The 19,375-nt window shown below is 37.9% G+C and overlaps 4 protein-coding genes across 5 annotated transcripts; 1 reads left to right on the plus strand and 3 right to left on the minus strand.

Annotated features, from left to right (window-relative positions):
• The first annotated feature begins 3,275 nt into the window (after window positions 1–3,275).
• Window positions 3,276–8,251, plus strand: LOC106449276 (V-type proton ATPase subunit a3-like). The gene is made up of 18 exons (XM_013891355.3): window positions 3,276–3,533; window positions 3,719–3,763; window positions 3,844–3,966; window positions 4,036–4,143; window positions 4,235–4,342; window positions 4,422–4,595; window positions 4,725–4,862; window positions 5,139–5,246; window positions 5,332–5,439; window positions 5,536–5,684; window positions 5,831–5,984; window positions 6,246–6,406; window positions 6,520–6,726; window positions 6,803–6,986; window positions 7,091–7,174; window positions 7,259–7,452; window positions 7,550–7,609; window positions 7,724–8,251. Exons 1-18 carry the CDS (start codon window positions 3,390–3,392, stop codon window positions 7,926–7,928), a joined length of 2,454 nt encoding a protein of 817 aa, XP_013746809.1. The 5' UTR covers window positions 3,276–3,389; the 3' UTR covers window positions 7,929–8,251.
• A 446-nt stretch (window positions 8,252–8,697) lies between these two features.
• On the minus strand, window positions 8,698–13,068 carry LOC106450303 (cysteine protease RD19A). Of its 2 annotated transcripts, XR_007339004.1 has the most exons (4): window positions 12,461–13,033; window positions 12,277–12,396; window positions 11,531–12,128; window positions 8,698–8,806 (listed from the first exon to the last, which is right to left on the minus strand). XR_007339004.1 is itself a non-coding variant. In XM_013892254.3 (3 exons), the coding sequence occupies exons 1-3, from the start codon at window positions 12,914–12,916 to the stop codon at window positions 11,601–11,603; spliced, it is 1,104 nt and encodes a 367-aa protein (XP_013747708.2). In that variant the 5' UTR covers window positions 12,917–13,068; the 3' UTR covers window positions 11,322–11,600. The 2 variants fall into 2 exon arrangements, 1 of the variants encoding a protein (XP_013747708.2); XM_013892254.3 differs by lacking the exon at window positions 8,698–8,806 and having other exon boundaries at window positions 11,322–12,128; window positions 12,461–13,068.
• Window positions 13,069–13,629: 561 nt separating this feature from the next.
• LOC106369379 (probable receptor-like protein kinase At4g39110) lies at window positions 13,630–18,034 on the minus strand. The gene is made up of 2 exons (XM_013809543.3): window positions 14,132–18,034; window positions 13,630–14,023 (listed from the first exon to the last, which is right to left on the minus strand). Exon 1 carries the CDS (start codon window positions 17,864–17,866, stop codon window positions 15,278–15,280), a length of 2,589 nt encoding a protein of 862 aa, XP_013664997.2. The 5' UTR covers window positions 17,867–18,034; the 3' UTR covers window positions 13,630–14,023; window positions 14,132–15,277.
• A 204-nt stretch (window positions 18,035–18,238) lies between these two features.
• On the minus strand, window positions 18,239–19,333 carry LOC106353357 (bifunctional phosphatase IMPL2, chloroplastic-like). The gene is made up of 5 exons (XM_013793106.3): window positions 19,212–19,333; window positions 19,029–19,095; window positions 18,704–18,793; window positions 18,478–18,589; window positions 18,239–18,345 (listed from the first exon to the last, which is right to left on the minus strand). Exons 1-5 carry the CDS (start codon window positions 19,331–19,333, stop codon window positions 18,275–18,277), a joined length of 462 nt encoding a protein of 153 aa, XP_013648560.2. The 3' UTR covers window positions 18,239–18,274.
• Window positions 19,334–19,375: the final 42 nt, after the last annotated feature.

Below are 19,375 nucleotides of genomic sequence, written 5' to 3' on the forward strand. Positions count from 1 at the left end.
TTGGTCTGGTTTACTAGTTAGGTTATATTTTTCTTGTCTATTGCATCAAAGTGCCTAAGTTCCAAAAGGAAAGATAAACTTCTTTATTAGCACATGTAATGTTCTCCATATACGGGTTAGATAGGTGAACATGTCAAGTTACCTCGATGTCAGAACCTTGTATGTCTTTATCGATTGGAAGAAAAAACTGCAAAAGTGGAGTTGAATACAATCTTTTTGATCTGATATATTCACTCATTCATCTCTTTCCGTCAGATGCTAGTTAGTCTACTAAATAGTAACGACAAAAGAAAAGCGAATTGATAGTATAAATTGTAGAGAAAATGAAGAAATTAAAGTAAATGGGGAAGGTGGGGGAACTTGACAAATGGCCAGCTCTTCGTGCCAGCTTTTGTCTTCCATCATCCATGTGTGTATATCTACTTCCTTTCCTTGTTTTACCTCTTTATTGCGGCTCTTTTATTTTAACTCACCATATAGTATTATGAACTTCAATTTATCCATGAAAGCACTTTCTCAAACAAAAAAAAACTTCAAGTTATCCAACTCAAAACAATGATTTTAGCTTAGTGGTTAGCAAGTACAAAACAAATACTATTCAACTTGCTTAAATTCAGTTTGAGATGTCACAACTTAAAAAAAAACACTAAAAACATGGTTCAGTTACATTTCGGTGTTAGTCTATTTAATGTGATTGTGATGTTATATGCTTTAGTCATAGTTAGCACCTTGTATATATCTTTATAAAGTGAAGTAAATTATGGTTGAGATTAATAAGATTTGTTCATTTTTTTTTGGACAACAATAAGAGTTGTTTCTTAAATCCGAATGCATCCCTTGATCGATGAAAATTTTAATTATATTTTATAAATCAATAATCAAACATACTCATATCAGCCATTGCGGTCATGTCAGCCTTATTGTTCGGGACTAAATGATTTTCTTGTAATACTTTTGATATAACTAAGAAGAGTGGATCAGATCTTCTGAAAAATAGATAATTTAGTAGGTAGATGACGACAAAAAACACTTTTAGAGGAGTAGATATGGTATTATGATCTCTCTCGAATCTTTCCCCTCATTTCTCTTTTGTTTATTTGGCCAATTGCTAATCTTAAAACTTTTTTCACAGCTTTTCAAATTAATTATGGAGGTGTATTGAAATGATTTTAGTTTCACTATTTTTTTTGATGATATAAGGTTAATTGATGATTTTTAATATATTTTTAATTAAATTATTTTAAAATTTCAACTAAAACAATGAGATTTTAATTTTTATATTTTACCTAAAAACTCCACTAAATCACGATAAAATAATTACAAATACCCTAAATTTTACAAAAAAAAAAATCATTAGATTTCAAAATAGGTTATCAAAGACAAGCTCAATAACATTACAATTTAAAAAAGTATTTAAAATTTTTCACTGATAACAATAAATTTTTCCTTAAATCACCTCAAACTTATAATTGAATACTTAAAAGTATTTTGTATTGATATAGATCTGTATGAATTATAGAACCAAAAAAAAATGTTTATAAAGTAGTAAAAATATTAAATTAAAGCAGTACTTTCAATTTATATAACAATTTATTTATTTTAGTTATTCAAATTTTATCTACCACATTTGTTTTGACTTTACTGTTTGAACATATATTTCACCAATATGACTTATAAATTGTGTAAAATCGAAGTATCAATAGTTCGGCAAGATGCTTGAGTGCATCCTAATGGAAAGTTCATAATTTCAGAATATTATTTTATTGGTTTTTACTATTTCTTATAAAGTATTAGAGAGTTTTTATTCATAAAACACATGTAGATCTTAAATCACATGGATGTCACTACTGGACTTTTTGAAAAAGGTTCTTCTTGCACTTTTCAAACATTCCCTTTAAAATATACCAGTAGATGGGACCTTTACCAATTAATTGATACAATCAAATCATTAATTGATGGATAGTTAGTACAAATTTGTTTTTATATTTAAACAAGGAAACAAAAGTCTAATCATTCAACGATATTGTTGTCGTTGTATTAAGAGAGCTAATTCTTTGAGAACTCTAAAGCTTTGACTGTATGATATTTTTAGAGTAAATATTTACTGTAAATTCACATTTACTCTATATTCAGCCAAAAATATACCAATCAGGTTGATTACTTTTACTTTTTCAGCTATTCACTGTGCATCCAAAGTAAAACATTCTATAACTTTTATTCTACAACTTATAATTTGTGCTGAGTTTTATTCTCTCTTCACTTCTCGCCTTTTTTTATTTTTTCCCTTTTCCACCATTTCATTTATTCCATTTTACTCTTAATTTTACCAATCACACTCTAATTATTTTCCTTCTAAATTGTCATACACCAAACTTTCTATTGGTCAACAAATACAATAAAGTTTCATTGTGAAAAAAACTTACTCGAACCATCTGTAAATAATATCCTTCAGTTTCAAACACACACATACATGTATGTATATTGGCATAACCAAGTTTAATATCTAAAATTGCCACATTACTATTTGTCTTCTCGGTGGGTGGATTATAACACAAACCCCACACGGGATTATAAACACTTATAAAAAAAATGTTTGCGTGTTTACGTTGCTTAAGTAACATTTTTAATATATATATATAACGCCCGACTGTTTACGGTTAATGGCCGGCCATCCACGTCCGCTCACTCCGTTCTCGGTCCGTGGATTTCGTCGGTGTGTAAATTTTTCTAAGGATAAAAAGTTTTATTTACTGACCCTGCAACCACTATATAATTTTTTTCCGTTCCTTTAGTCTTATTCGCATGGTATCGTGAATAACTTTTCAATAAGTCATTAATCTTTTCACTCCTCCAGTCCAAGCACGTTTAATCATGAAAATCTAAACGGATGCATAAAGAAAAATGTAAGTAAATTTTGATGATATAGATAAATAGTCAAATCAATTTTCTTAAATCACAGGCCCCGGGAGATTACAATATGTGAATTTGAAAATCCCGCGTGATCTTTTATATGGCCTTTGTCCCGAAGAATAAAAAATGGACACTTAGAAGAAGAATGAATATATGGAAACAAACTGGGGTATCCATAATTCATGGGCCAATTTAAAAAAGTAAATCACGATAGTAGTTGACTCAAGCCCAAATAAATGAGAGAGGCCATACAAAGAAGCCCCCTCGATTTCAGTTGTGTCCTCCTAAAGCAAGGACGGAAGTGTGATACAGGAAAGGAAGAGGGGGGCAATTGCGGTATTTCAATATTATGATTGGGGAGAGGACAAATAATTACAGCTCTCCCTCCCTCGCTCGATCCATCTCTGACATTTATCTTCTCCTTTTTTTTTAAAAATAAAATAATAATATTTATTTGGTTCGCCAGAGAAATATCAACGATGGGGGAAAGCGGCGGTTGTTGTCCGCCGATGGATTTGATGCGGTCAGAGCCGATGCAGCTGGTTCAGCTCATTGTTCCCATGGAATCAGCTCATCTCACCGTCTCTTACCTTGGGGATCTCGGCCTCGTCCAATTCAAAGACGTCCGTAAATCATTTTGTTATCATCTCTCTCGAATAGATATGTAATTGGCGTGTTTGATGTTGCAATACGCATCTATTTCATTTTGACTTTGGCGTTTGGTTACTTTCGAGATCTTAAGAGATGATGATGAGATTTAAGATTTTTACTCACCACAAATTCATTGATCAATTGGTTTCTTTCACAGCTAAATTCAGAGAAGAGCCCTTTTCAACGTACTTATGCTGCTCAGGTGAAATTCATTTATGTGATTCAATCTAAGAATATAAATCTTACAATTGTGATCTCTCGTGTTTGGGTGACGGATTGTAGATAAAAAGATGTGGAGAGATGGCACGTAAGATTCGTTTCTTCAAGGATCAAATGTCCAAAGCTGGAGTTTTTCCCAAGGATTCGCTGGAGAATGGAACTGATATCGACCTGGACGATGTCGAGGTATTATTCAAGTCCCCACACAATCTGCTTTCCTTTCCATTTTAACTCATATTTCTTTCTCCTTATCAGGTTAAGCTTGGAGAGCTCGAAGCTGAACTTGTTGAGATCAATGCCAATAATGACAAGTTACAGCGTTCCTATAATGAACTTATCGAGTACAAATTGGTCCTTGAGAAGGTACACTTGTTTTCTTTTATTTTAGATTATTATTTACGGCCTTGAAGATGTTATGCTGTGCTTCTCATGCTATATATATATCTGAATGTAGGCTGGCGAGTTCTTTTCTTCTGCTCATACAAGTGCTACGGCTCAACAGAGAGAGATAGATTCACAGCAAGTGGGTGAAGATTTGCTGGAGGCTCCTTTATTGCAGGAAGTACGATTGTTGCACCTCTTCTCGTTTTATATAGTTTGTTGTTTAATCACTAATGCTTACAGTAATTCCTTCTAAACAGGACAAGTCTATTGATTCTTCAAAGCAAGTAAAGCTTGGATTTCTCACCGGATTAGTACCCCGTGAAAAGTCTATGGTCTTTGAGAGGATTCTATTCCGTGCTACTAGGGGCAACGTCTTTATTCGACAGACTGTCATTGAGGAGCCGGTCATCGATCCCAACTCTGGGGACAAGGTAGTTTGTCTCTTCGATCTAGAGAGCCAAGAGTTCATTCAACCCATGGAATGCTGATCTCGTTAGAAAACATATTTACTTTTCTGTCTCATTTCGAAATTGACTTTCTAACTCTAGAATAAAATGCAGGCTGAGAAAAATGTTTTTGTTGTCTTTTATTCCGGGGAAAGAGCAAAAAGCAAAATTCTTAAAATATGTGAAGCGTTTGGGGCCAATCGTTATCCTTTCAGTGAAGACCTTGGAAAACAAGCTCAAATGATAACTGAGGTATATATTATCTTCCTTGTGAATGTTGTTCTTGTGATAAACCTTTTTACTTCCCTGTATGGTTCCTTCTTTGGACATGAGTTTTAGATGATAACAAAATATTGGGTATTCGCTACTACTCAAGTGTCCTGTAAAAGCTAATGCATGAGGTCATGATGTTTTGATGTACTGAAATTATGTGACTGTTAGCTTTGAAGTTGGTTAGCGTCCATATAATGAAGATCCCGTTAACCCAGAAACTGTCTAACCATGTTTAATTCTTTCACACCATTTCAGGTGTCAGGTCGATTAACAGAGCTTAAAACCACCATAGATGCTGGTTTAGGTCACCGTAACATTTTGTTGCACGCCATTGGAGATAAATTTGAGCTGTGGAACCTCAAGGTATTATTCTGAGTAGATCAATGTTGAGCGGCCTGTGTTGACCCATCTGTTCTAAACCATTCAAGTTTATGTTTACCAATTGCAGGTGCGCAAAGAGAAAGCTATCTATCATACTTTGAACATGCTTAGTCTTGATGTAACTAAGAAGTGCCTTGTGGCCGAGGGCTGGAGTCCTGTCTTTGCATCAAACGAAGTGAGTTGTTCGTTTTGTTCACTGTCAATTGCATTTGAATATTATATCGGGTGATCGTTTCAGAATACTTAAGTAGAATAAGGTTTGTTTGTGCAGATTCAAAATGCATTAAAGCGTGCTGCAGTTGACTCCAATTCGCAAGTTGGATCAATATTCCAGGTTCTGAGGACCAAAGAGTTGCCACCAACTTATTTTCGCACAAACAAATTTACTTCTGCAATTCAGGAAATTGTTGATGCATATGGGTAAGTGTCTTTCACTTTTTTCTGGAGCTTTTGACCCAGTTTAGGAAATATGAGATAGCCTTGGTATTATATAAAATGTGTAATAGTCTGCATTTAGTCTTGTCCTCGCTTCCTCTGATCAGTCTTCTATGATCACCACTTTGCAGTGTGGCCAAGTATCAGGAAGCTAATCCTGGTGTATTCACAATCGTCACCTTCCCCTTCCTTTTCGCTGTTATGTTTGGTGATTGGGGGCATGGAATATGTTTGCTGCTTGCAACTATGTACTTGATAGTGAGAGAAAAGAAACTTTCCAGCCAGGTAATACCCCAATTGATGTTACCTTATATTCTGAGTATGAGCAAGAGATTGAATTCTATCTCAACTGTATAACCTGCTGTTAAGTTTAGCTGTTCTGTTTCTCTTGGAGTTGCATGCAAATATGATAGCATAGGAAACACACTTAAAATTTATAGAGTATATTATAGCCTATTCTCTTATATACGGCTTAGATTAATTGTTAGATGCTTGCTCTTGCAAGTATTAGATGCTAACTCTTCAACCGTTGGTTCCTGGCAACAGAAACTTGGGGACATTATGGAAATGGCTTTTGGTGGCCGTTATGTTATAATGATGATGTCACTCTTCTCAATATACACTGGTTTAATCTACAACGAATTCTTCTCTATTCCATACCCATTGTTTGCTCCCTCAGCCTATGACTGCCGTGATGCCTCATGCAGGTAATGCAAATTTGTTCTCAAAATTGAGATTTATAAAAACACAACAGAATATTAGTAGCAGGCAAATACTTTGCGGTCCTGAATTTCCCCCCACTCTTATGCTCTATGTGCAGCGAGGCTACAACAATTGGTTTGATAAAGGTGAGGGACACTTATCCATTTGGTCTAGATCCTGTGTGGCATGGTACCCGCAGCGAGCTGCCGTTCCTGAACTCGCTGAAGATGAAAATGTCAATCCTTCTCGGAGTTTCTCAGATGAACCTCGGGATCATAATGAGCTACTTCAATGCAAGATTCTTCAAATCGAGTGTAAATATATGGTAGGTTCAATGATAATTTTTAACGTATTGTGCTCTCTCTTTCAAATTACAACGTCTAATTTTGAGGGGCTTGCAGGTTCCAGTTCATTCCCCAGATGATATTCTTGAACAGCTTGTTTGGCTATCTCTCGGTCCTCATCATCATAAAGTGGTGCACTGGTTCTCAAGCAGATTTGTATCATGTGATGATCTACATGTTCCTGAGCCCAACCGATGAGTTAGGAGAGAACCAACTTTTCCCTCACCAGAAAACAGTGCAGGTTAGCATCTCTGCCTAATTTTTGCTGTTAAGAGATCTTCCAAGAGAAGCATGTCATACGTATAGTTTCACTCATAATCTTTTTCCCCCCTCATTTTTTTTCAGCTGGTGCTTCTCTTTCTGGCTCTTGTTTCTGTTCCATGTATGTTGCTTCCAAAGCCCTTCATCTTGAAGAAACAACATGAAGCTGTGAGATTCTTTCCTTTTCCCTTTTAGTTTCTCATTTTTTTTTATGATCCTTTGCTGGTCTCCATAAACGGTTTCCTTCACCAGAGGCATCAAGGTCAGTCATACGCACCTCTTGAGGAGACAGATGAGAGTCTTCATGTGGAGGCAAGCGGAGGATCCCATGGGCATGAGGAGTTTGAGTTCAGCGAGATATTTGTGCATCAGCTGATTCACACCATAGAGTTTGTGCTCGGAGCTGTTTCCAACACCGCTTCTTACCTGCGTCTATGGGCTCTCAGGTATCTATCTCATCATCGGAACTTAAACACATGAAGCTATATATATATACACACTACTCATGGCTTAATAAGATATCCACTTTGTGTGTGTTTTCAGTCTTGCACACTCAGAGCTATCGTCAGTCTTTTATGAGAAGGTCCTCCTCCTCGCTTGGGGGTATGCACACGCTCTCACTCTCACTCTCACATCCTCTTTCTTTGGTCTGATTCAATATTAGCAAACCAGTTAATCGATCTTTGTGGTCTCTATTTGGCATTAAAAAAAAAACAGGTATAACAATTGGTTGATCCTGATCGTTGGGATAATCGTGTTCATATTCGCCACGGTGGGAGTGCTGCTGGTGATGGAGACACTGAGTGCGTTCCTTCACGCACTGCGTCTACACTGGGTAGAGTTTCAGAACAAATTCTACGAAGGAGATGGTTACAAGTTCGCTCCTTTCTCTTTCATTCTTACCGCAAACGAGGACGAGTGATATGAATGGATGAATGATGATTCATTCCCATCTCATCCTCTCTGCCATTTGCATATATAAAAGAGGCCCAGCTAGACCCAAGTTCTATTTATTTATTTTCCCCTTCTCTCTATATCTTTATTTATTTGCCTGTGTGGAGATCAGATTTTTTACAGACAAAAAAAGAGAGGGGGATAATGGGATTTGTTTGAGACAAAACCCATTTGTTGTTGTGTTTGTGTTTGTTTGGAATTAAATAAAAATAATAATGAGCTGTGGGTATGACAAATAATGTGAGGATTTGGGACCTTTGTTTTATTAATAAATAATAATTTTATGCTCGATTTTGCTTGTTTGCTTCATATGCATTCATCCAGAACGTAAGTTTTGATGCAGCTTTCATCTATCTTCGATATTTGGTGGTTCTGATGATTATATGTTGCTATGAATCTATGATTATTACATATCAAGGATCGGTTGTGGTTTTAGTAGCTTAGCGGCAGATTATCAAGTGTTGTGGAACTTGGAACTGATAGTTGGGTGGGGTCCCAAAAGTTCAAATTAAGTGTAGGCCTATTGAACTACATTATTTTTCTAATGGACTGGGTAAAGAATTAAAATTATTTTTAACCAAAGCTGTCTTTCACAAGTTAAATTGGGCTTTTACGCAATTTCATTGTACTTTCTTGCTATATAGCTGAGGACAACATAAGTGACCAGCTCATACTTGGTTCAAATTCTTACCCGGCAGGCTCATATAAGAACGTTGTGCGTCGTCTTATCTTCAATATTTCAACTCAACCGTGATTGTCATGATATGGATTTGCTTAAAAAAGGATGCAATTTATTTACAAACTTCATCTTTCTTTAAAAAAAAGCAGAGAGAAATAAAGAGTCAAGGGTAATTGGGGGCTATAACCACAAAAAAAACCAATATTCACCATGTAACCATTTAACCTAACGATTCTATAGACGCTGTTAAAAATATAAAATAATACTGTAATACCCCTAAAAACAACCGGCTCAACCTGATACAAAAATAATTAAATATTTTAATTATTCATCCCACAAAAATAACTCGTGTCTCACCCTTCTTCACATCTTCTCCTTTTAACTTCTCTGTTAATTTTGCTGCAGTCGAACGGTCTCCGGCACCGCTTTCATCCATCGCCTCCACTCTGCATGCAATCAACATCTTTTCCAGATCCTCCATCCTCTGTTTTCAATCTTCTTCGGCGTTACAGTTCTTGGTTAGAGTTTCAGCGGCGGTAGTAAGAAACCCTTTCTACCCAACTTCACCCTTCGATTCTTCTCAGATCTCTGAACCCCCCGTAAGTTCTCCTTCTCTGTTGTAGATTCTCTTCACCGTGTCGTCCTATGTGCTTATTTTCTTCCAATTTGGGGCTCGTCTCATAATCAAAGTGTTATAGTTTCTAGGTCTGTATCATCGGCTGATGTGAATTCGATCGTCCCCGATTCAGAATTAGTCTCTCCCACTAAGTTCTCGGTGCTGTGAAATAAGTAGTGTAGTAATTTAGGGGAAGATGCATGGAATATCATTGATTAGAAATGCTCAGTCGGTACACATAGTATGATATTTTAAATCCGGTTTCCATTTGAAATGTAATAGTATACTTATCCCATTCAACTATTCCACTGAGGATTTTATCACTTGCTATTATGTTTTGCTTTGCTGCAATTTGTGGTCGGTTGTGGTTCTCTCTCTGATGTTCTTATTCTAAGTTATGCTTGAATTGTGGTTTTTGTCTCTGCGATGCATAGTTCATGGTGTAGAAATATCGATTATTTTGTGGAATAGCATCTGCAAGACATAGATGTTTCATTGTATGCTCGTATCAGTATATCTCATTGCTATATGTCATGTTAAGTGGAATAGTATAAGGTTCACATTATTCCATTTTACATGGAATCATACTTTTACATCATACGTCTTTCCATTCGTTAGCTATTTTTATTTTGTTTGACTCATAATTCATTTCTATATTGAATATTACATTGTGAACCGTCCTCACTCTTTGCTTCTCTTACTTTTCATTCTTCAGGTTTGGTATGGACGAGTTAGACCATCCAAATAGATTGTTTGAGACATGCTTTGAACCTACCGGCAAAAAAAAAGGTTAACACCTATTTTCAGTATTATGGCCAGTGGATTTAATTTCACAAAGACTTGGGTTGCCTATGTATTGGGATTTATATTTACTAAACTTGGGTTTAGTGTTTACTGTCAAGTGTTCTATTACCATTCCCATTAGCTTTGTATTTCATGAGGCTAATGAGGAATGTAAATACATGTCTCTAGTATTATGGCATGTGAATTTAGTTTCCTGGAGATTTGGGTTGCTTATGGATTGGGGTTTATATTTCTCTAACTTGGGTTTAGTGTTTAATGTTAAGTGTTCTATTACCATTTCTATTAGCTTTGTATTTCATGTTACTCAATCTTTGCTCTAGTATGCACATAGTATCATTTTAAATAATACATTGTATATAATATAGAAGTCTTCTCGTAATGGATGGTACAAATGTGTACGTAATCCTATACACACATTTATAATCATTAACCTACACCAGTTGTTTAAATTTACACAGTAAAAATATCTTAGTAAATCGACTTCAGCACGTGGCATCCTCATACTCTTTCATTAGGAGTAGCTGTCACCAACTATCCGACTTTCATATTTTCCTAATTTTTGTTTAGTGTTTAGTGTCAAGTATTCTTCTACCAATCCCCCATTAGATTTTGTAAATCAATCATGGATGTATGCAACTATTATATAAATGACATAGTATATTTTATATGGAATAACAGTTTTCAGATAAATTACATAGTGTATTCTATATGGAATAGACATTCTCACGTAATATACGTCATAAACGTTAATTCACCTTATAACGGACATATATTATCAGAAGTTAACATTGGCATCATTTCATTTAACCAAAATAGAAGGTCACAAGGTTTTCCGTACAACAAACACAATGTGCCCACATTCCATTAAATTTGGGTTAGGTTACATATTCTTCTGTGTGGTTTACCGGGAGTTTACATTTCCATACTATTTGGCCTTTAGTTTATTTCTGTGTGGTTGATAAATTTATTTATGGAATATTTGGCTTGATTTTGGGTAAAGCATTGCGTACTTTCCTTGCATCATGTACCTTTTTAACAGTAGCGAAATTATGAAGACCATATTTCACTTAGAACTACATTTATAATATTACTATTCCACATACGGTATATAGTATGGAAACTCATACAATCAGTATAGAATATACTTGTCGTCATCTTCAGTTCGTCGTCAGGTTAGAATTGTTTATGACACACTTACAACTGTTATCCACTCCTCTCGATCATACCCTTACATCATATGTGTTGAATACAGCTGCACAACGTAATCCATATGTTATGTGATTATTATGATTCCACACAAAAACTCCACATCGTTTACTTTATAATATGAAACCGGTAACCTGTTATTTGAAAGGATATAACCGGATAGAAGGAAGCACAAAAGTCAGACAATGAATTATGTCAAAATCATAGCTACTTCCTTGACTTATCTCCAAAATATGGCCATTTGGCCAATAAGCCCAAGAGTCAATGCAAAGAGTGCTCGCTCACACAAATCACCAGAGTGAATTAATTTATTTAACGAAGCCTCTTGGCTTAAATTAATGAGCGGTGGTAGACACAGCGGCTGTAACGGTGGAGACAAGACTATCAACGCCACAAATGTTACGGCCTTTGCAGATCTTGTAGAAACCATTCTCGCCCCAAGTCTCTCCCCACGAGTTCTTGATGATCCAGTAAGGCTTCTCCTTGAACCTAGCAGGAGCGTAACCAGCGGACCCATAACCCACCAATAAGACACCGTGGTTGAGCCTCCTGGTGCAAATGTAAGGGCAGGAGACTCCGCCAATGTAAGTCTGCATATAGGCGGCGTTGATGGCTACTGCAAGAGGTCCGTTTTTAACAAGGTTGGCAGCAATTTGTTCTTCGTCGATGGAGATGACACTGAAGTTGGAGACAGAGGCGACGATCTTGGACTTGTCTAACTTGCAGACGGGGCCGTCCTTGCCGGTGTAAGGATAGTCTTCTTCTCTCATGAGGCCTCCGGTCTTGAGTGTGTATTCGAAAGCGCTGTTCATGAGGCCACCATTGCAACCAGAGTCGCATGAACCCGCCTCCTCTGGGTCACACTGCATACACAGAGATATGATAATCAGACTAGTTAGTAAAACTAAAATTGAGAATTAGACTAATTATACTTAGTTCCTAACACAAGACACAATCTGATTATCTTTAATCCTTTTATATGTTAAAAATGCCATAAAAGAAAAGTGAAACCTCGTGATCACAGTCAACGAGCTGTTGTTCGCTAAGGCTGACGAGTTTGCCGGTGGCGAGGAAGTTAGCACCTTCAAGAGCTCCGGTGGCGCTGAAACTCCAGCAAGAGCCGCATGATCCCTATCATAACAAGTCAAATTTGAGATCAGACCAATACAAACTTGACGTCATCATCTATTAATACCTGATTTTTGACGGGGGTGACGGCTCCGTGATCTCTCCAATCAAAATCCTCAGGGAGATTCTCGGTTGGGAGAATCGGAGCCTTGTTGGCGTCTTTGGGAAGCTTAAACCCTCCTCTAACCCCGAGATGCTTCTCCCGGAACTCAGACCGAGTCAGATCCGAGAACTGTGTGACTCCGTGACGCGCAGAGGGATCCATCTTCTGGTGGCGCCTCGCTCGCCTCAGATTGGCTTTGAAGACGGAGAATCTGTAATCATGCTCCTCCCCGGAAGCGTAGACCTTGCCGAACTTTCTCTTGAACAGAGAAAAGTGATCTTCGGAGGTTAAAACATTTGGCTCGGCGGCTCCATCAACCACCTGCCGGATCACGGCATCGTCGCCGTCGGACGATGAGGAGACGGAGACGAGGAGGAAGGAAATGAGGAGAAGGGAGAAGGAAAGCTTAAGAAGATCCATTTTGGATTGAATGAAATGAGGGAGGAAGGATTAAATATAGAAGAAGATGAACCCTAAAGGCAAAGTTAAAAGGGCTGTGGAAGAATCTATCTCTTTCACACGCAACAAGTGATTGTATGTATGTAGTATAAAGCTTTTTAGATATTGTTTTGGTTTTGTCGGAAAAATCGGAAGATATTTATGGCATTTAATGATATAACTTATCCAAGGGGAAAGAGCCTATTATTAATTGATACGTGTTGATTATTGATTGGGTGTTGAATTGGATAGGCCCAACTTGTATGTGCCGTGTTGGGCTCTAGAAAGTTATTTACTTTTTTAATCATCCACTTCCTTGCGTCATTAGTGGAAACTTTCGTTGCAATATTTGTCTCTCTGTCTTCTTTGAATTATTTCTTTATGTTATATCATGAAATTAATAGCACATTTTTTAAAAATCAATATGAATAATCTATTGGTTGTTGGATGAAATATGAATCCCTCCCTCCCTGCTCATTCACCAAACTCTGAAGTTCTAAAGCCTACCAAAAAAAAAAACTCTGAATTTCTAAATACATTTATCTTTCACTGACCTCTACATTTTATAGGTTACTGATTATTATCTGAAGCTTATTTTACATTTAAAAAGGTTTCTAACACTCTGGCTTACACAACACACCTGCAAGAAATGGAACAAATCTACAAAACAGTGCAAATTATAAGATGACCATAAAAACATTAAGAAATAATTAATATAACAATAGCATGTGTTTGAGTGTTAGGTTGGGGAAAAAACCAAGGGCGACTGATGAAGGTGTGGTAAATTAAGAAACTGGTTTAAGAAAGAAAAAAAGCTAAGCACCAACACAAGGTGTGGAACAGTGTGTGCTACTAGAGACTCTACGACACGGGTAGTTTTGATAATTAACATTGCTGTTAACAGCTGCAGAAAATGAAGATGAAGATGATTGCCTATTCTTCTTCTTCCTCTTCTTGTAGGCATCATCTTCATCATCATCATCATCATCAAGAGGATGGGTTGGTTTCTTTAGATCTTCTAGGCATTTGACATCTGAGATGCAAGCATATGATCTTGCTTTCCCCGAGTAGTACCTTGACAATCCTCTCCTGTTTTTTTATACCATTCACAAATCCAAAAATCAAATAGTAATCCAAAAATCTATAACTTATACCAGAACTCAATCAATCAATGAGATAATTTATTGCAGGTTTTACTTTCTGGGAAGGTTGTTTCTTAGCCCTCCCATGTCAAAAGCGACCAGCTCACTTATGTTTTCCATAGTTCATAGATAGAGGAGAGAACAAAAGCAAAAAAACTTTGGCTCTTTCGGTTATCTATTTATATAGCTTACTGAAGGAAAAAGAAAGAGAAAAAGAGAAGACATTTGCTTAATTGAAGGGAATGGTTTCTATTTCTGGTTTTTATTTTATTTTATTATTATGGTTCTCAATTTTTTGCATAATCTGTGACTGACCCTAATCTTTTCTCACCTATACTTCCTCTCCTACAAACACTTGGTATGAGTTTGCTACCCATACATTTTATATACATACAATATAATGAATACAGATGATCAGCACCAGTGTAACCCCATCTAAAGAAAGAAATGGTTTATGTGACCATTATCTAACAGAGGTTGTAGACTAAACACTGATTCTAATCAGTAACAATCAAAGCTTAAATCCAAATAGTCAATGATACACACAAAACATTGAGGTCTTTTTTTTTTGTTCAAAAACAAAACATTGAGGTCATTTTCTTAATTTAGCTAGTTAAGTTTGACATGTGACAGCAGCTTCAACTAGAGCTCATACCAGAGGAGAAACACATTCATCCCAGTTTAAACACCTTGGAGAGGAGTTTATTTGCAAAGAAGTTACCTAAACTTTAGCCTAATGCTTGGTCTAAAAAATATGTACAGACCGTAAAACCAATCACTTCTACGAAAACATGAAGAGTTTTTTGTTGTGTACAATGAAATTCTAATTTTTTTAGGAAGATTCATCATCATCACACACACACACACACTTAAGTTTCAATGTGAAGTTGTATTAGCAACCTATGATTAACAACTACAACAAAGGAGGATACGTAGATAAATGCATGAGAGCATTTAGTAGTATACATATCCACCCATAAATTACAATTCATACAAAAAGAAGAAGATAAATTTTGACATAATACACACCAAAAATATAAATATCACACAGGTTTCCGTGGACCACCACAAAAACATAAAAAAGAAACAAACATATGGCCTTCAGAAGTCATTTTTCTATTTCAATTACTGATCATGACAAGAAATTCGTTTTGGTGCATGCTTTCTGTCTTTGTTTTGTTTATATCTGTTAGTTAAAGATTTATCTTCCGTTAAGGTTGTTAGCAAACTGAGTAAACATGGCTGTTCCAGAGTGTTCGTCCACGGCCTGAACCTCAGCAGCACCATTGTTCTCTTCCACCTTGTTGGTGGTGGGTGCAGGAGCGATTGGAGTTGTATCTGCTGGCGGAAGAGATGTTACTGGCTCACCGTTCTCAGTCTCCTCTGCTTTGCCCTGAGTGAATGCTTCTTGAAGCTGAAGAGCATATTCCAAGTTCCACAAAACATCTCCCATTGAAGGCCTATCAACACCATAATCTTCCAAACACTTCTCTGCAGCTTCCGCAAACTTCTTCATCGATTCAGGGTTTATCGTGCCAGCCAAATGAGGATCAATGATCTTTTCGAGCATCCCTTTTCGTTTCCATTGCATAGCCCATTCAGCTAAGTTAACCTGTTCTCTTGGTAGCTGAGGGTTGATGGCTGGTCTTGCGCAGAGAGCTTCTAGAAGAACGACACCAAATGAATAAACATCAGACTTGTCCGTAAGTTGCTGTCTCCTAAAGTATTCAGGGTCTAGGTACCCGAAACTTCCTTTCACTGCCGTGCTGACATGGTTCTGTCCAAATTCCACATCTTTAGAAAGACCAAAGTCAGCTACCTTGGCAACTAAAGCATCGTCGAGAAGAATGTTGGTTGATTTGACGTCACGGTGGATAATCCCTTGTGCAGTTCCTGTGTGCAGATAGTGAAGCCCACGTGCAGAACCGATACAGATCTCAAGTCGCTGTTTCCAGGTAAGGGGAGCAAGGTTCTTTCCGTATAAATGATCTCTGAATGGACCATTGGACATGAACTCATAGACCAGGATCATCTCAGAGTTTTCATCACAGTAACCAATCAAGGAGACCAAGTGTCGGTGTCTGAGCTTAGAAAGCATCTGGATCTCTGTCTCAAACTCAGTGATTCCTTGTTCAGACTGTGGGTTACCTCGCTTGACAGCAACTTTGGTTCCGTCGTCGAGGGTGGCAATATAGACATTACCGAACCCTCCAACACCGATAATCTGAGATGCTTCAAAATTCTGCGTAGCATCCTGAAGCTCTGAAAGGGAGAAGTTGCGGCCGAGGCCCATAGTTGAGTTGTACAAGCTGGAACCACCTTTGCTCGTCATGAAAGTGCTGTCACCAGCGTGTATCGGTAGCAACCAAGAGGAGAAACTGTTTCTCTTCTCCCAATCTTGTGGCCTCTTCTTCCACTTGTAGACCATGGCTCCAAGCCCAATGAAAGCTCCAAACATCATCACAAACCCCGCGGTCGCAACCATACCGTGTTTCCCCATGCCGGTGGTTCTACCATCAACTCCAAACTCTCCGTCAAGGCTGTTCACGGAGTTGCTCATCTTTAAGACCTCAACTCCATTCAAGATTGCGTTTGGAGTACCTGTATCTTCTCCCATGGGACTAATCTGCACTAGCAGCTCAGGAGTCATAAGTGTCTCGTTCACAACAATGTCTTTGTAGTAAGGAGCTGCGAGACCGCCGGCGACAGTAGACAAATCCAGCCCAGAAATGGCAGTTTTGCCGTTGATGTACACATTGAAGTACAAGTCATTGAGAGACTTGCTAACGATGTCACAGAAATGAAGCCGGATAAGGTAGTTAAACGCCGGGTTCGAGGGGAAGTTCCAGCTCACGTTGAAGTTAGGAGCAATGGTGTGAGAATCAGCCATTTCAGCAGCTGTTGCATAAACCGTCTGTGGAGCAATCAAAGGTGTAACTCCAGGAGGGTACTTGATCGCGGAAGGGGTCGTCTTCACGTCCTTGGCCATCTTCTCATCTTTCAAGAACTCCTTATCTGGTATCCAGCTTCTTCCTAACGTGTCGTTCTGAGGCACGATCAAAGGACCACCAACATTGACTCTGTAAACGGTCTGGTACGCATAGTCAGACAGACCAGAGAAACCGTTGACTGGGAAAAGGGCTGTGCCCGAATCAGAGATCAGTTCGTCTGGAGCAGAGACAATCTCGATAGCGTTGATGAATGCTGCAGAGCTTTTCATAGGTCTGAACCTGAGGGAGAATTGTGCATCCGTAATGTTGACGAGATACTCCTTCTGGAGAACAGCTTGACTATCATTGTTGTTGTTAGTAATCTTGAAGTTATGAAGCAGCACATACTTCTCTGTTACAACGGAAAAAGTTGCTTGCTGGAGATCAAACTTGTCATTAGGGAAGGCCAAGAAATGGAGGCGAACCCAATGCCAACCAGGCCTGGTTAGATGGAACTTGTAGATGGCTTCCTCACGGAAGATCCTTGCAGTCAGGTAGATAGGAGATGCGACCTTGTCTGAAGGTGGGGCCGAGACCTGAATATCATCCTTGGCTTCTATGTATTGGACCGTATCTTGGTCACTCTTAAAGACTCTTCCATCTGGTGTTTTGGATGAAGATTTGCTTCCACAATCAATGAGGATATCATCTGCCGGTTTAAAACCGGTAGCCGGTCCCACGGCAGACGCTGCAGGGCCTGAGAGGAAGAGGAGAATAGCCAGGAGGAGAGCCATGGAAGGCTTTGGAGAAATATCAAAGATGGGAAACGTGCATTTGTTTGGTTTCTTTCTTGTCTCCATCCCTCCTAGGTGGGAAGGAGAGAGAGAGAAGAGAGATGGCTGAGGAAGAAAGAAGATAAGAAGGAATGAAGGAGTTTGTTGGATAGCTTGTGGTTGAAGAAAAGAGGGAGAAAAAGGTCATGAAAGCGAGAAATGATTTGTTGTTATATGTGTGGCCAGTTTTGGTATATGCTGTAATTTATTATCGGTGGATATGATATGGTTTATTTTTAGCAAACAGCTAATTCTGTTATCTAGACAATCTAGAGACAATGCCAATAATAAACAACTCCGGTTCTCTATTTCAAGAATTTTTTAGAAAAAACTAGAACTAAAACTATCAGTTTTTTTCAATCAGAAACGCAAATATGAAGCTAGAAAGTGATGAAGAAACATAGAGTAACTAATCAACGTACCAGCTAAACCTTTTCACTGCCACTTAAGTGACTCTAATGCTTGCTGATGAATGTCTGAATCTCCTGCTGCAACCACATTAAAGCCTGTGAAAAAATGAAAAAAAGTAGATGGGGATGCTTAGTTAGGCATTCAGGGGTTGCATGATCTTTTGTTTGTGATGAGTTTATGACCGAGAGAAAGAAACCCAGTTTGTTTTTGGGGAATGTTGAACATACTTGTAGCAAATGCACTGGATGAAGCTTCCCACAGAAGTGAGTTCCCGTTCCAATCGGTTATAGTACCTCCAGCGCCTTGTATTACAGGCACCAGAGCTAGAAAATCATATGGCTGGTGAGGAATAGCATTGACTTCAATTCGTATGATGTAGAAGAACAGTACCAGTTAAAGATTGATAAATGAGGCAGTCACTTTTGACAAGTCATTTTTAAGGAGTAGCCTTACCGTTAGACCGGATTCAATAACAAGATCGACTAATCCAGAAGCCAGGAGAGCGTAAGCATAGCAATCACAGCCGTATAATGGCATCTTTACCTGAAACAACCAAATTTGACAAGCCAGAAGGGTGTCAAAATTAAGAAAATAAAATAAAAGAGATTCAGGGAAATGAATCTATACCATCAACTGGATAAGAAACTCAGTTGATATATTGATTATTGTGAGATGTGTTGTTCTGAAGCTTTCAAATAAGTTTCATTTGCATGTGTCCATGTTTCAACGTAGAAACAATCCCAATTTAAGTACATTACATAGAGAAACAGACAAGGACCTTGTCTCTAACTCGAGCAAATGCCTTTTCTGCCTCTTCACTGAAAAGATGCGGGCTAGTGGTGTATCTGGACAGCCAAAATATGAGAAGCTATAAAGTCTTCACATATGTTTTTAGGCTATTTCCTTGAAAAGATGACACTACAAAAGCAAGTATGGTATGGGTAAATGAAGGCAAATTTACAAATATGCTTGTGATAATATTGGGAAAGATCGAGTTGAGATATCCTCTCCGTTTAATTTAGTTCTTCTTCCACTCATTCCTATCCATCTCTCTTTTAGAATAGTGCATACCACAAACATCATATATAAACTTTTGGGTTGTGTGCACAAGCTAGAGAGAAGCAC

The sequence above is a fragment of the Brassica napus genome, chromosome A1 (genome assembly GCF_020379485.1).
Source record: "Brassica napus cultivar Da-Ae chromosome A1, Da-Ae, whole genome shotgun sequence".
Lineage (NCBI taxonomy): Eukaryota > Viridiplantae > Streptophyta > Magnoliopsida > Brassicales > Brassicaceae > Brassica > Brassica napus.

Excerpts from the sequence above, each read along its gene's own strand:
- LOC106449276 (XM_013891355.3), top strand. The coding sequence starts at position 3,390 with ATGGGGGAAAGCGGCGGTTGTTGTCCGCCGATGGATTTGATGCGGTCA. Across the intron at positions 3,764-3,843 it reads AACGTACTTATGCTGCTCAG|ATAAAAAGATGTGGAGAGAT; the intron begins GTGAAATTCATT and ends GACGGATTGTAG. Across the intron at positions 4,144-4,234 it reads ACAAATTGGTCCTTGAGAAG|GCTGGCGAGTTCTTTTCTTC; the intron begins GTACACTTGTTT and ends ATCTGAATGTAG.
- LOC106450303 (XM_013892254.3), bottom strand. The coding sequence starts at position 12,916 with ATGGATCTTCTTAAGCTTTCCTTCTCCCTTCTCCTCATTTCCTTCCTC. Across the intron at positions 12,397-12,460 it reads TCACCCCCGTCAAAAATCAG|GGATCATGCGGCTCTTGCTG; the intron begins GTATTAATAGAT and ends TTGTTATGATAG. Across the intron at positions 12,129-12,276 it reads TCGTTGACTGTGATCACGAG|TGTGACCCAGAGGAGGCGGG; the intron begins GTTTCACTTTTC and ends CTGTGTATGCAG.
- LOC106369379 (XM_013809543.3), bottom strand. The coding sequence starts at position 17,866 with ATGGAGACAAGAAAGAAACCAAACAAATGCACGTTTCCCATCTTTGAT.
- LOC106353357 (XM_013793106.3), bottom strand. The coding sequence starts at position 19,333 with ATGATGTTTGTGGTATGCACTATTCTAAAAGAGAGATGGATAGGAATG. Across the intron at positions 18,794-19,028 it reads TTGCTCGAGTTAGAGACAAG|GTAAAGATGCCATTATACGG; the intron begins GTCCTTGTCTGT and ends TGGTTGTTTCAG. Across the intron at positions 18,346-18,477 it reads ATCCAGTGCATTTGCTACAA|GCTTTAATGTGGTTGCAGCA; the intron begins GTATGTTCAACA and ends ATTTTTTCACAG.